The sequence below is a fragment of the Brachyistius frenatus genome, unplaced genomic scaffold, assembly GCF_029030835.1.
Source record: "Brachyistius frenatus isolate BFR_SWC_R1_liver_20210118 unplaced genomic scaffold, ASM2903083v1 Contig_117, whole genome shotgun sequence".
Taxonomy (NCBI): Eukaryota; Metazoa; Chordata; class Actinopteri; family Embiotocidae; genus Brachyistius; species Brachyistius frenatus.
The window spans coordinates 591679-606344 of record NW_027210716.1 but is presented as its reverse complement, the minus strand read 5'-3'; the positions used below and the strand labels follow the sequence as shown (position 1 = coordinate 606344).

General features: G+C 42.0%; 2 protein-coding genes across 2 annotated transcripts; both read right to left on the bottom strand.

Moving 5' to 3' along the window:
- Positions 1–477: 477 nt before the first annotated feature.
- Positions 478–6990, bottom strand: LOC138629504 (V-type proton ATPase catalytic subunit A-like). Its single transcript, XM_069713245.1, has 15 exons — positions 6853–6990; positions 6185–6293; positions 5373–5501; positions 4961–5175; positions 4736–4873; positions 4504–4655; positions 4103–4265; positions 3826–3934; positions 3533–3655; positions 3330–3444; positions 2911–2974; positions 2571–2774; positions 1929–2023; positions 1401–1572; positions 478–1255 (listed from the first exon to the last, which is right to left on the bottom strand). Exons 2-15 carry the CDS (start codon positions 6264–6266, stop codon positions 1163–1165), a joined length of 1854 nt encoding a protein of 617 aa, XP_069569346.1. The 5' UTR covers positions 6267–6293; positions 6853–6990; the 3' UTR covers positions 478–1162.
- Positions 6991–8852: 1862 nt separating this feature from the next.
- Positions 8853–12861, bottom strand: wasf3a (WASP family member 3a). Its single transcript, XM_069713283.1, has 8 exons — positions 12729–12861; positions 11580–11714; positions 11325–11478; positions 11119–11236; positions 10258–10442; positions 9557–9762; positions 9162–9437; positions 8853–9010 (listed from the first exon to the last, which is right to left on the bottom strand). The coding sequence occupies exons 1-8, from the start codon at positions 12859–12861 to the stop codon at positions 8853–8855; spliced, it is 1365 nt and encodes a 454-aa protein (XP_069569384.1).
- Between the last annotated feature and the right edge of the window lie 1805 nt (positions 12862–14666).

Below are 14666 nucleotides of genomic sequence, written 5' to 3'. Positions count from 1 at the left end.
ATGTCACAACAAGCAGACACGTAATATGGCGTGACAGTGTTTGATACGGAGAGTATTATGTAGTTTCCTAATGTCTGTTAAGCTACTGGAAATGTAATTGTGGGGAAAATTAGATTTCAAGAGATCAGAAAATCTGAAAGCATTTTCACCCTGCAGCATTCAAGCTGCGCATGTGCGCCATCTAGAGTCGATGGTCCTTCATGTCACTGGGTTCATGAAGTCACGTCTCCCGAGAAGGTAGGTAGGTAGATATATACTTTATTAATCCCCGAGGGGAAATTGTTTAAGAGAAGTTTCCTTATGAAATTCAGTTTGCGAATTTCTAGACTTAAAAAAAAAAAAAATTGGGACATTTTGAACGAGATACTATGAATTATTTTATGCAGTGACACAAATATAAGCAACTTGCCACGAGTTAAAAAAGAAATATTAAATAATTCTTAGCAATATGATCAATAAAATCTTAATGACACGATCAACTTTAGTCATTCTGTTACATTTATTTTTGGAGACAATAATGTACCATATATATATTTATAATAGTGACACATCTGTTACAACACAAACTAAGATTCATTCATTCACATTTTTGTACATAACATCAAGTATATAGTCCACAACATCACCATCACACTTAAGAGGCAAGAGGTGGAAGAAAGCCTTAAACCCTCCGATGTCACGGTGCCTCCGTCCCTTTATTTGTGTGCATGTTCCCGTTTGATTAATAATCTGCGCTGACCACCGTCACATCTGGAGGAAAAGAAACACCCTTTTCAACTCCTGGTTGTAGCTAGTAGTTGAGTGCAAGTGCAGCACCTGATTGGGGCCCATTGATTTTTGACCACAACATGATGGCGCAGTGATCTGTAAGCGCTACGTTAAGGGCTGAGACACGGTGTCACTGTACCTGCAGAGCGGACGATGGTTTGACGAGACCGAGATCATTCCAGTACCGTTTCTGACGAGGAAAGTTGTCCGAAATCAACTAACTAAGAGGCAAATTTGTGCACTGTGGAATGTTTCTGGGGACATAAACACCAGGGAAAACACAAAGTCACATGACTGAGGCAGACATTCAGAACACGGGCCAATTAATCTGCACTATGTTACACTGCACTGGGGGTTTTTGGATATTTTGGAGAAGAGCCGAGAGGTAGGAAACTCATTCCTCCAAGGTCCGGAAGGCGTTCTGCATGTCCTCCAGCAGCTGGGCGCAGTCTGCTTTGATTTTAGCTTCACCATCCTTCACAGGGTCCTGAAGAATCAATTGAACGTAAACGGGAAGCGGAAGTTATTTATGCTGACCGGTAAAAAAAAAAAAAAAAAAAAACAACAAAACCGACGAACAAAAAAAGATCGACCCCCCCCCCTCCACCTAAAAACAAGCAACAATCTTGTACCTTGAACTTCATGGAGCTGATCTTGTACAGGATCTCCCCCAGGTGTTCCCTGATCATGGCCCAGGTGATTCTGTTGTCAGTCTGAGCTGTGGACTCGACTGCGTGTCGGGCCATGTCGTAAAAAGCTATCGTGTTTGAGAGGATGCCCACTGTTTTGTAGAAGGGGCAGAACCTGTGTGTTGAGCCAGAAGAATGGGTGAAGTTCACAGGTTACATAATCATCACGTAAAAGGAAAACTATTTACAGACATGTCCCTTCATATCTACAGGTGAATGATGTTGTATCCTTGCTTTATGTTAAACTAATAGACCACATACTTTTTCTATTGTTTCCCCAGGAAGCCCCTGATGTCTTAAAATCTATCCGTTTCTAAGACGTGTAGCTTCTGCACATTCAGGCTTTGCTGTAGCTCATGGCTGTATTTTTGAGACATGTTTTCTACCTTGTCATTCTTGTGTGGTCCTTCTTAAAAAAAAAAAAAAAAAAAAATGAAAATGGTTTCATATTCACTTGTGAGTTGTTTTCACCTGTCATAGGGAGTGTAACCATTCTGCTGCAGGAAGTCGTCCTTAAGGAGCTTAGCAACTTCTAGAGTAATTTTATCAGACTCAGCGAGGGAAGCCTGTGAAGAAAATAACAAGATCTTTTTACAGTCTAACAACGATTCATTCTACAGCTCTGACTGAGGCCACTTGAATAAAACACATCTCACACATCAAATGTACCTCTTAACTAGCTATAAGAACGAGTCCATTCAGAACAAAAATACTAACAATATTAAATGTGAAATTATAAATTACATTTTGGCTGCTGTCACTCTGTTAGAGGCGTTTCGATATTCTGACTTTCATCAGGACAAACTTGTAATTGACAGATCATATACTGTATATACATATATAAACATAGCTCAGGAAAACAATCATTTTGAGGGCGGCAGCAGCAGCCTGTCATCTATACAAAAACACTGTTTTCTGTCTATGTGAATTTTCAACAATAGAGCAATTAATAAGTGGAGTTTTTGGTCCAACGCAACTCTCATTAAAGTTCTTTAAGTTTTCATTAAGTTTTTCTTTATAGCCGCCGTAATCTGAGTCACTTCTCTGCATTTCCCAGGTCTTCAGATAGTTCTCCCACCACAAATCCTCCTACATTATCTTAACCTGCCTCACCTTTCCGACAAGCTGCACAATTTCAGCCAGGTCCTCCTCCTCCTGCAGAATCTCTTTCGCTTTTGTACGCAGAGGGACAAACTCAGGATAATGTTTGTCATAATATTCATCCAGAGCTCGTGTGTACTTGCTGTAGCTGATGAGCCAGTTTACAGAGGGGAAGTGCTTTCTCTGAGCCAGCTTCTTGTCCAACCCCCAGAACACCTGCGACGCAGAAGAAAACTAAAACACTCGCACACACTCAGGAAGGTGTGACAGGAAGAAAAAAATGACTGCAAGGTGAATTAAGTAAAATATATATACATATCCAAGGGTTGAGGAGTCGGCCCCCATTGCTTACTTGCACAATTCCCAACGTGGCTGAGGTGACAGGATCTGAGAAGTCTCCACCAGGGGGCGACACACTAAGAGGAAGTCGGCAAATTAAATGAAAAATCCGCCTAATAACTGACAAATTACAGGCTGCAGACTTTTTTTTTTTTTTTTATTTTTTTTAACTATATCACATTGCTTCAAAAAGGAAAAAAAAAGTAAACCTAATCATTCGGTCTTGATGTTAAAAACCCTTTTAAGTGAGCAGTTTAAAATCATACAACATGCATCAGGAGGAGACTTGATGAAGAGACAAAATAAGGTTACCAAGATGAGCTTTCCACGTCAGTCTTAAATTTCTTTCGGACTAAAACATGAAAAGCGTAGACATTTTAATGCTGTTAAAAATTTTTTTGTTTGTATCTGCATATACAAAACTCAACTCACGCTCCTACGATGCTGACGCTGCCTTCTCTCTCTGGGTTTCCCAGGCACTTCACACGTCCAGCGCGCTCATAGAAAGAGGCGAGTCGGGCGCCCAGGTAAGCAGGATACCCGCTGTCTGCAGCCGACGACATTCACAACATCTTATCGGCCGTCTGACGGCGTTTTACAAGCTCACGTAAACAACACGCGCCCCGTGCACTCACCGGCGGGCATTTCAGCCAGTCTTCCGGAGATTTCTCTCAGAGCTTCGGCCCATCGAGACGTCGAGTCGGCCATCATGCTCACATTGTACCCCATGTCTCGGAAGTATTCAGACAGTGTGATCCCTGCAGAGGTGAATTGTTCAATTTGATGGGTTCCAATCAGAACAAAATGCATTTTCAGTGCCGACTATAGTTTTACACTACTTGTAAAAAAAAAATACATTGCTGTTTTTAAAATATATGTGTTTATAAAAATGTACGTAGCCGCAGCTAAAACACAATTTGGCTGTTACCTGTATAAATTGAAGCCTCTCTCGCAGCTACAGGCATGTTGGAAGTATTAGCAACCAGTGCCGTTCTCTTCATGATGCTCTCGACTTTGCCGTCGACTTCCATCGTAAGCTGTGGAGCAAGAGCGGCGTGAACATTATGCAAAGTGAACACTGGTGCTGTTTGGAACAGTTTCTGCTTAAACAAATATTTCAAGAATTGTTGAATTTATTTCTCTTCAAATGTTTTTTTTTTGTAAAGCATAAAGAGATTCAAAAGTAATTGTGTCCCTCCACCAACCTCGGGGAAATCCCGAAGCACTTCAGACATTTCATTTCCACGCTCTCCGCAGCCGACGTAGATGATGACGTCACTGTTGGAGTACTTGGACAAAGACTGCGAGATCACCGTCTTTCCACATCCGAAGGCTCCTGGGATGGCAGTGGTGCCACCCTGCACACATCTACGCAGCACAGAGGTCGAACAGCTTAGTTTGCAGCTTACAGATTTTAGCACACAGCAGAAAATAAGTTGCTCCACACGCGTGAACGGTCACCAGTTGAACACTCACTTGATAAATATATTATGATGCCACAAGGACATAAGTACTTCCTGCCTCCACAAGTAACAGTCAGTTGTTTAACAGTGGTAGTTTTGAGGACAAGTGAATGCCTCTTTTTTTTCTTGAGACGAATACTCACGGGAAAAGTGCGTCCAGAACCCTCTGACCAGTCAGCAGCGGATGATTGGCAGGTAGTTTCTCCGTTACCGGGCGGATTTGTCGTACTGGCCACACCTGCACCATCGTGAACTTCTCTTTTACACCTTCAAATTCGAGCTCCAGAACAACATCCTGAACACAAACAAGATCAGAAAATCCGCTGAAGTTTTTTATCAAACAGAAGAGCCTTTTGCTTTAAGAGCAACACTCACAGAAATGTCATAGTTTCCAGGTGGGGCCACGTAGGTGACGGTGCCTCTGTTGCGAGGTGGAATCATCAGCTTGTGCTTGATTAAGGAGTTTTCATACACCATGCCGTAGATGTCTCCGCCTGTCATGTGGCTGCCGACCTGGAGACGGGATCCCATGAAATTAAGTCAGACCAGTTGAAGAGGAGAGACATTCAAGACCACAGAACTGAAAATGAATCGTCTTACCCGAAGGCTCTGGCCAGGGGTAAATTCCCATTTGAGGTCTCGGTTAAGCGCACCAATGTTCACTCCTCTTGGGATGTAGATGCTTTGAGTGAGATCATTGATGTCTTTCAGTGGACGCTGGATACCGTCAAAGATGGAGCCCATGATACCCGGTCCCAGCTCCACAGAGAGGGGTTTCCCTGTTCGAAGGACAGGGTCACCGACAGACACACCAGCTGTGGCATGAAGTTAAAGGAAATAAAACAAATCACGAGATCTCTGACATCATTTACAATGTGAAGCAGCTCCAAAATCAAAACTTTTGCAACATTTAATATGTTAACGATTTTTTTTTATTAAAAAAACAACAACATGACGGGGATTGTTACATGTTTAACTAAAAAGGGAAGTAACGCGGCAGCAGAAAGGATACACGTCTCCTCGTAGACCTGGATAGTTGCCATGTCTCCCTCTAAACGGATGATTTCTCCCACCAGCTCACTGTGACCGACACGAACCAGCTCATACATGGCTGCTCCCGCCATCGCGGTAGCCGTCACCACTGTCGATGAAACGGGTTTGTAAGACCGAGAGAGAAAACTGCAGAAGTCTGCTGCACAAGTTACATAGAGAATTTGCAAATATGTTGCCACAATAATCAACCAGCTTTGAGAAATGTTGCATTAAAACCATGGTAAGACATGTAATCGCTTACAAAGCGTAAAAACCACCAAGTGTACGCTTATATACAAATCCTTTGCTGTACACTTATAGTAAAGTGGCTTTATTTACATATTACCTGACGCGGAGGCAAATCACTGGATGAACATGTGAATCATTTTATTTAAAACATTGTGTGATTTTAATATTTGCTCTATGCTTTTGTCGTTACCAGCATGACCTGGACTTACACAGAGAGGGACTTAAACCTGGATATAAACATGCCGTTTCTAAAAAAAACAAAAACACTTAAGGTTGGGTGAAAAGAAAATATACACACAGGAGACGAAACACATTTTTCCACTGAGATTTTTTTTTTTTTTTTTATCATGTGAGGAAGTTGCTCAACTTGCCAGCTGGCGAAAACTTCCCCATCTGGTAGTTTTACTTTGAAGCAGTTTCTAAACTGACTTTCCGGAGAATCTACAATATCACACGATATAACAGTATCACAATATAAAACACAACAACACTGATGCTTAACACGTAATCCAGCCATGCAAAGATAAGGATTATAAACCAGACCTGGTCCAGAAACTCCATGTACGAATCCAAACTGGCTCTCTCGCTCCTCGTCCTGGATCTTGGGAAGTTTTGAGGTATTCATCTCGATGGTTTCTGTCCTTCAAAGTCCCTTGATGAATAATTAAGAAGCGCACGTGCTTTTCAAGTCATATAAACGCGATAGATTCAGCATAAACATGCCTTTAACACCCTTCAACATTTACAGAATAAACCCTCTTCAGCTCCCCACGTTACAATGACAGAGAATCAGGTGAACTACGTGGTTGTGTGGTTTCTCTGATGAATGAATGACCGAGTCCAGCAGTGTCAGCTCACAGGCCAACTCGAGCTTAAAGCTGCGAAACCTTTCATGTTTTCCTTTTCAATCGAGGAGGCAAAGCAAGTCAACAACAACAACAACAACAACAACACCGCCGAGGAAATGTTCGTCAGACAGATGGTCGCATCATGTTTGTTACTACACGCGTACGTGGAGAGGAAAGCTGATTTGTGCGTGTGCGCGTACAAGTCAGGTGACTAGCTACCAAGCATGAGCTGTCCTAATCGTCATTGTACGCAGGTTAAGATAAATAAACGATTATTAAATAAAACGAAAAGATTTGGCCCAAGACCGGAAGGGAAACTGTCATGAATCTACAACCTCTCGGCACTAACGTAGATATATTTACCTTGTACCGAGATGGAGTCGTGAGGTCTTGTCGTAGCAGGCTTTGAGGAGGAGCTTCACTGTATTCATCAACCTGCCGAGCACCGGACCGTCACAGGGGGGGGGACAAAAAAAAAAAACAGACCCATTGTGGCTCAACTGGCTTCCTCCGTGGTTACGTAGTCAGCTGTCTGGAGAGCCAAAATGGCGTCTGACACGCGACAGTTTCGTAGTCGACGATAGGTTCCGTTTGTCCAAACACTTCTACCAGGCGCGTTACTGACCTCTGCTGGACAGAAGGGAAAAGTTCACCCACTTCTACCAAGTACTATCGCCCATCTTTAAAACTTTGATATTTTAAGCTTTTTGGCTGCAGCTTTTCACCATTTTAGCCGAAAAATAACCACCTTTTATATTAACTATTGACAGTGTAACAGGAAAATTAAGTGTTTATAATTTTCATAATGGAAATTATGAACACTTATTCCAATAGAAGAGAATGGCATCTCCCTATAGGATAATCAGCTCCAATTGTGATACAAATAATCTAAAAATAACTTAATGCTGTCAGAGGATGATTGATATGTCTGAACAACGCATTGCCGATGCCATTTTCATGTAGATTAAAATACATTTTTAATTTGTCAGAGTACAGGCTACTGGATAAATATAACTTCAAGAGAATCATTACTTCAAGTACCTATTACAGTTTAAAGGAAGAAGACAAGGAGGAAGAAAGATGGTTGTAAAGGCAGAAACAGTCACAGCCTGTTTTTCAGGTTCATTTGGAAGAGTTTAATGCCAATGTTCAACATTTTTGAACAAATAACAATACGATGGCAGAACAAGATTGTATTCGGACCGTTTATGATACCCTACTGCACATACCATGGGACAATGAAATGGTCATAAATTGAGGTCGCAATTACAAAATGTCAAACGGAATAAATCGTCAAACAAGAAGTTGACGATGAGAGGAAATTGTACATTTGGTCCAAAATATTATCAGGAATGTGAAATTCTAGACATAAACAACTTAAAAATTTGCCTCAGTGCAGCACTTGTTCATATTTAACAGGTCTTTATCACGTCACACATTTTGCATTGTCAAAAGGAGAAAAAGCACAGGTGTTACTAATGGACTTGTTCTGTTCAAGTGTTCCAGTTAGTCACGACGGTGTGACAGTGAGCCAGCACGCACAATACAAAGCAGCTACATGGAATTCAGCCAAGCATTATTATCATACCTGTGCTTTTTCTATAGTGACATGTATGCCATCTGTGAAAAAGACCAGGCGGTGGGACGACTACTGCATATGGGTAAAGTGTGTTCAAGGTGTCAGTACAAGAGGACATTTTACTAGAACATGCAGTTTGGACTGACAGAAAATTGATGGTTCACATTTCAACGGAAGTAGAAAACTGAACATCTATACGTCATAAAATGAATCTGATTTTTAAAACTGTCTCCAGAAGGTCCTAATAAACACGTGGTTCGGCGCATTAGTTCAAACTGTGTGGTCACGCAATTTCCTCATGAAATATTATTGTGGCACGAGAAGTGATTTCACTGGGCAACAAAGATTTTGTCCCTCCCTCCCAAAATACTGGTTTCTGATGTATTTTTGCACCACTGAATCTAGATATGTTTTAAGAATTTCACTATCATTCATAGCTTGTTTGTTCTGTTATACTCACATGGACATGGGAAAGCAGGACCAAGGAAAGTGGAGCCCCTCTGTGTTGGTAGACACTGAAGAGGCCAAATATAACTTAAAATCATACTTGTCCATTTCAGAATTAAATCTCTAATTTTTAAGTGTAATAAGAAGAATAAGTTATATGCACCATGTCGAAAATTCTAAAAACAGATTGAAATCAAGTGTAAAAAATATACTGCAAGATCCACGTTTTTCAGAGTCTGGGACAAGAAAAACAAAAAAAATGTTGTTGCCCCGTGTAAAGCCAGACGCTGCAGCGGCTCAGAATATTGCGTCCACTAGATAGATCCATGGGGGGTCGTCAGTCAGACCACTCATTTTCATCGAGCTCAGAGTCATCTTCAGAGTCACTGTACTCAACCGCAATGCGTCGGGAAAGGATGGTGGCCACGTCATTTCCCACCGGCTCCTGCTTGTTCTGCTGTTCCTGTTGCTCCTGCACTTTCTTCAGCTGGATGCCTAATAAGGGCACATTTATCAAAATAAGATCAAGTATTGTACACCAGACTTAAAAAGGGTTGTGCACAGAGCAGCAGTTCAGTTTTATTTATGTGACCAGCAGAAAACAATGACAAACAACATGTGTCTGACTGCAGATACCCTGACTCACCCATGCGGATGGCGGACAGCAGGTCACTTCTCCCGTCTCTCACAGGTTTAGTCTCACTGTGCTCTGTGAGGTGAGAGGGTGCAGCTGGGGGAGGCAGAGGAGGAGGCGGGGGACCTGCGGGAGGAAGGGCCATGCAAGGCCCTGGAGGAGGTATTGGTGGGAGTGGGTAGCCTGGGCCTACGTGTAAAACTCCATTATGTGGCGTCGGAGGTAGTGCACCCAGAGGAAAACCAAAGGCCGTCTGGGCTGATGGGATGGGTGGGCCTGGGGCAGTTGGTGGGGGGGCAGAGCTGTTTAACAGAAAAATAAAGAGGATTATGTTGCGGATGGTGGAAAGTAATTTCATATGTGAATCTATCTCCGATATGCAAACAACAAACAAACATACTTGTAATCTGTAGGTGAACGAACCGAGCCGTTCATTCGGTCTGTAGCACGAGGTTCTGCTGTTGCGTAGGTTACTCTCTTGTAATTGACATCGATGCTGTAGTATTCGTGCTCCACAGGTGGTGACGGGTGTGTTTTCCCAGGAACGTAGTCATGAGACTTGGCATAGTTACAAACAGGCACAGGAGGGATCGGGTAGTCCAGCAGGTCAGGCCTGGATAAACAATGAAAGACGGAGAGGCAGATGCAGATATACCATCTGTACAGATGGTAGATTTGTTGTGACAAAATCAAACATGAACTTTTACTAAGCTATAGATACAAGATATAACTAACTGGGTCAAAAGGTCCAATTCAAAATGTATCCCCACCCCAACACAGGTAAGGTTTTAAGATATACTCTCTAAAAGCACCAGGAATGTGTATCTTGATTAAAGATTTCTGCATTAAATACAGTCATACAATCTTTTTAAGGATGAATTTTCAAGATAAATGTTCCCTTTCTTTAAACTAGTACTGGAAAGCACAGAAAACATTAATAAACAAACTGGTCTTGTGCATGAGTTTCCAGTGACAATAAAACATTTCAAACAGAATTAGAAGGAATCAATGAAACAAATTATCATTGCAAAATGTATGCAAAGCACAATCTTGGTCGCATCCCTACTTTCAATCCCAAAAAAAAAAAAAAAGTATAAATAGCACTCACCTGCCATCTGGAGAGAGTGAACCCTCAGACGATGCTCCTCTTCGAAGAGTCTGCGGGTGGCGGTGATCTGGACGTAGCTCTTTATCGAATGCCATCATGTTCCACTGTTGCCTGCGGTTTCGAGCCTTTCTCACTTTCTTCACCTCACGCTGAAGGGTGCTACTCTCCACACATCGCTTCTGTTCCTGGAAAACGTGGACACAGAAACAAGGAATTGACAAGAACTCGAATTTGAAAATGAGTCAAATGCGGCCAAGAAACTCGTGCGTTTTCAATGCGCTGAGCGGGCACGTTGTCATGTTAGAGAACAGAGGCGCCATTGCACAGGTCGTTTGAGTCAAATGTTTTCCTTCAGAACTTCACCGTCCAACTTGGTTTTGACAGTCTGACCCTGGGGGATGAAATCACCGAGAATGTCAAAGAAAACACACTTGGTTGACCTCCTGACCTGACCTGAGGTCTTTAGACGTCCCTCTTGAAACGTGAATGACACTCGGAACACCTCTCCAGACTCACCTCTTAATTGCTGTAGTCTATCTGAAGCATTTCAAAAGGTCTCTACTTCACATTTCTCAAGTTTGACACTCAAAGTATGATGTGTTCTCTCCGCTCAACAGTGGTCATAAAAACACCTGTAACTCAGGTGCTGATGTTGACCGAGTGACATAACTTTGAATACTTTCTCATGCCATAAATGTCAGTGCTGCATTCTGTTCGCCCGCAAAAAAAAATTAAAATTAAAGTTAAAAAATTTCCCCTCGGGGATTAATAAAGTATATACCTACCTACCTAAAAGGATCAGTCTCAGAACTTTTTGATTGCCCCTCGCACATAAATAAGTTGAGTACAACATGCTCTCACCCTTTGCTTCCGCCTCGCTCTCCTCTTGTCCTCCGTGTCCTGAAGCATCTTCTCCTTCCACAAGTCAAAAAAGTAGGACGGATCAGAGTAGAATTTCATTGCGTCCGTAGAATCATCTCTGTATTTAAACAAATCATTTTAAACCTGATGCAATAACTGACATAGAAAAACGATCAGATGTTTCACTTTTTCCTCGGATGCGGTACCTGTATTTACTCAGGGTGCTGAGGGGAGGAGGCCTGTCGCTGCCTTTGTGCATGTCAGCCACAGAGCTGGGAGTGCTGCCTTTGGACAAAACCTGCTGGTCCTGGGCCGTTGAGCTTTTAAACGCCTTCCTCATGTTAATGTCCTGAAGAGAGACTGCAAAACGGCAAGAAAGAGGATTAATATGAAGCATGTGAGAATTAGCAACAGAGTACACAATAACAAATTAACAGACAGATGACTTCCAGTGAACGAACCCTCCTCCACGCTGGAGTCCAGCTGGGTGACTTTAACAGCCAGGCGGTCGATTCGGTCCTGGAGGGAGTTTGCGCGAGCATAAAAGGTGTTGGCTTCATTAAAAAGCTCCCCAAAAACATTCTCTGCATGTTTACCTGCAACCAGAGCAAGAAACCAGAGGAAAAAGGATCCGTTTATGAACACAAAGGTGCGTCAAATCTCAAAGTTAGGAAAGAAGAGCAGCTTATTGCATGACAGAGGAAGAAAATAAAGGAAATGGACAATACAAAAAAAAAGGTATTGTACCCTTCAATACACCTATTTTTGACATCACCTATCTATCGTTTTGTCCATTTGTGGATCCAGGATATTGCTTTGGATTTGAAGTGTTTGGTTGCTGCACATTCCACCATGACTAGTACGTGTCAAACAGCTCGGATCCACTTAATGTGGAGGCCATCATTCGACTGCCTGTATTAGTGTCTCCCCCCCCACCTACTCTCCATCTTATCTGCCCGTGATATAAAGCTCTACGGTAAGCTCTAAGCTCATGTAACTTCACTAAAGCCACATACACACTAATCAGAGCAGCCATGTGCCAGATGTCCAGGAGTAAATTTGCTTCCTAAAATAGTCTTTCCCCTGTTGCCGCTACATTTTTTCTTTCCGTCTCACATGTTTCAGAGCAGCAATTGTAAGCCAGACTACACCGCGACCACCAGAATGGCTGTGAATTCTCTCAGCAGGTAGAACGGTCTGCATTTTACGAACAGAAACTTTGCGAGCGGTGAGCAGCGTCTGCAAACAACCACAGCATCCCGACACCTCTTCGCTTCCTTTCACGGCGCCTCCACCTAACTTGTGAGGCCCCAAAAACACAGGAAGTTTTGTCCAGTGTTTGTCCAAACGGAGCTGAAATATTACATCCAATGACACGGCAAGTTATGAAACGTACATTTCCCGATTGCCCACTCCATGACTTTAAATAAACTTTGATCTGAATTCGACACGATTTAGTCATTTCATATTTAGTAGAAACACTTTCTAGATCGTTTGTGCGATAGTCACAGAGAAAAGAGGCCAAACAGACTCCCTCATTTAATAATCTTGGGTGAAATAAGCATGTGAATGTTTTATGACACAAACACCGCAGAATTAAAGCAACTTACTCAGGGTACCGAGTTGTCGGATAATGGCGGACAGCGTGTTGTTGGTTACACATTCCAGCTCATTGCCGATTCCTTCAGGCACGGCACCGTGGCACAGGTGCCGAGGCTCAATGTTTCTCTTGACCAGAGGCATGACCCCTTCTCACATCTCGGCCAGCGCACCTGCACACGAGACGGCGGACAGAGCTGACAGCTCAACGCATACAACAACCTGCAGAGCAGAGCAATCAACACATTACTCCATATTCATAAAGCAACGCAGTGGTAATTACACATGGTGTCTATATGCATAGGGTGCGCTGACCTGTGCATTAAGCATGCAATCCAGGTGAACTGCTGCTGCATTGTTTATGTAGGGCCTCGGTAAGAACTGCATTCATGATATCCAGTATTCACTAAATTGGTCATTTAGGTGACATTTACAAAAGAAAATATCTTAAAATAACAGCTGAGATTGTTTATTTTATACATTAAAGTCCACCAAAACTAGTATATCTGTTATCCTTTTCCTTTGATTAATTTGAAATAAGTGATAATAAAAGTCAGACCAAATGATAGTGAAACCTTTGAGGTTTGTTATATTTTCTGATGTTGTGCAGCAGTCCACTTGCTGTTGAATCTATCACCACCTGTCAAAGTGGTACACCTATTGTATGTTATTGGGCCATTCAGAAACATGCTCTGCAGCAGCTTTTTTTATGCGGCAAGCTAATTGTGATGAAAGTGGGGTGAAGACAACAGACGTGACGACGTTTAAACAAATTTGAATCGAAGCAATTCACTTTACACACCTTTGTTAAATGAACTTGAAACAAGGGATTGAGTGAGTGGTTAGGATTGCAGGTGGGGGCGAGCCAGCACATCAGTAAAAAGAACAATTTACAACAACTATTCAATTTTTATACGTAAACACAATAGCAAATGAGGGGAAAAGGGAATATATGGGGCTGCTATACTGACGGAATAAGAGTTTGGAGATTTAACACCAAAGTGAAGTTCACATTGTTCTAGGAAAGCACTGGATTGTTAACCTTGCTCACACTTTCACCTGCCTGAGGCGCTATCTATTAATTATAGCATAGCAAGCATATTTTTGCTCATTTACGATAACTTTCTTTTTGTACATGTTACTATCGTGCTATTCTTTACAAACAAATCAAATGCTTGCACACTACACAGGTAGAACCTTCTTCCACTCAACATATTGAATTATTTGTGAATTGTTAAAAAATTATTAATTAGGAATCATGGCTTTTTATGGAATTTTTTGTGAATTTTTATATTTCTTATAAAGACAAATAAAAAAATGTTGTTTTCAGGGTAAGTTTAAAGAGACGTTTCTCTTCATTTTAATAATTCATTGCAAGTCAAAACCCACAACAAAGCACGTCAGTATCCTTATAAGCAGCAATGCTAATCACTTTTCAATGTTTTCACTTGTCAGTAAGTTTAAACATCAAAGTTACATTTTTTTTTTTCATAATTCGTACACAAAACATTAGACGTACAACTAAATCTCTCCAGAAGATGAGTAGGTACACAACAGTGTCCATCTTACCATAGAGTTGCAGTGGACTTAGCTCGTCAGTGGCTCCGACATACGTCTGTTGTTCACGTCAGCACGCAGGGAAGGAGCCGTCAAAGTCGAACCCAAGCGGTCTCATTCAAATTACACCGACTAATTGCTGGTCTGCGATAGTCTGCAGTGTGTTGGACGGTGACAGTCATCTCTGCAGGGAGGAGTTCACTCTGAAAACAAATCTCTGGTCCAAATCACAGCTTGAGCCACGAGGGGATTTGGCCAGCGGATTTACTCCTGCCATCCAATCGGTCGTCGTTAGGCCAGCCGTTTGACATCAAGTCATTTATTTCAGCATGTATATTTTTATGGACTCAAAGTCATTAGCTGCCTTCTATGAATTTGATAATATAGAAGGC

What these genes read in the sequence shown, in the direction of transcription:
- LOC138629504 (XM_069713245.1), bottom strand. Translation starts at nt 6,266, where the DNA reads ATGAATACCTCAAAACTTCCCAAGATCCAGGACGAGGAGCGAGAGAGC. An exon ending in CTGGAAACTATGACATTTCT is followed by an intron (nt 4,656 to 4,735) that starts GTGAGTGTTGCT and finishes GTTTGTGTTCAG; the next exon opens with GATGTTGTTCTGGAGCTCGA. An exon ending in GGTTACACTCCCTATGACAG is followed by an intron (nt 1,573 to 1,928) that starts GTGAAAACAACT and finishes CTCAACACACAG; the next exon opens with GTTCTGCCCCTTCTACAAAA.
- wasf3a (XM_069713283.1), bottom strand. Translation starts at nt 12,861, where the DNA reads ATGCCTCTGGTCAAGAGAAACATTGAGCCTCGGCACCTGTGCCACGGT. An exon ending in CCGACAACTCGGTACCCTGA is followed by an intron (nt 11,715 to 12,728) that starts GTAAGTTGCTTT and finishes CTCTGGTTGCAG; the next exon opens with GTAAACATGCAGAGAATGTT. An exon ending in TCACTCTCTCCAGATGGCAG is followed by an intron (nt 9,763 to 10,257) that starts GTGAGTGCTATT and finishes TTGTTTATCCAG; the next exon opens with GCCTGACCTGCTGGACTACC.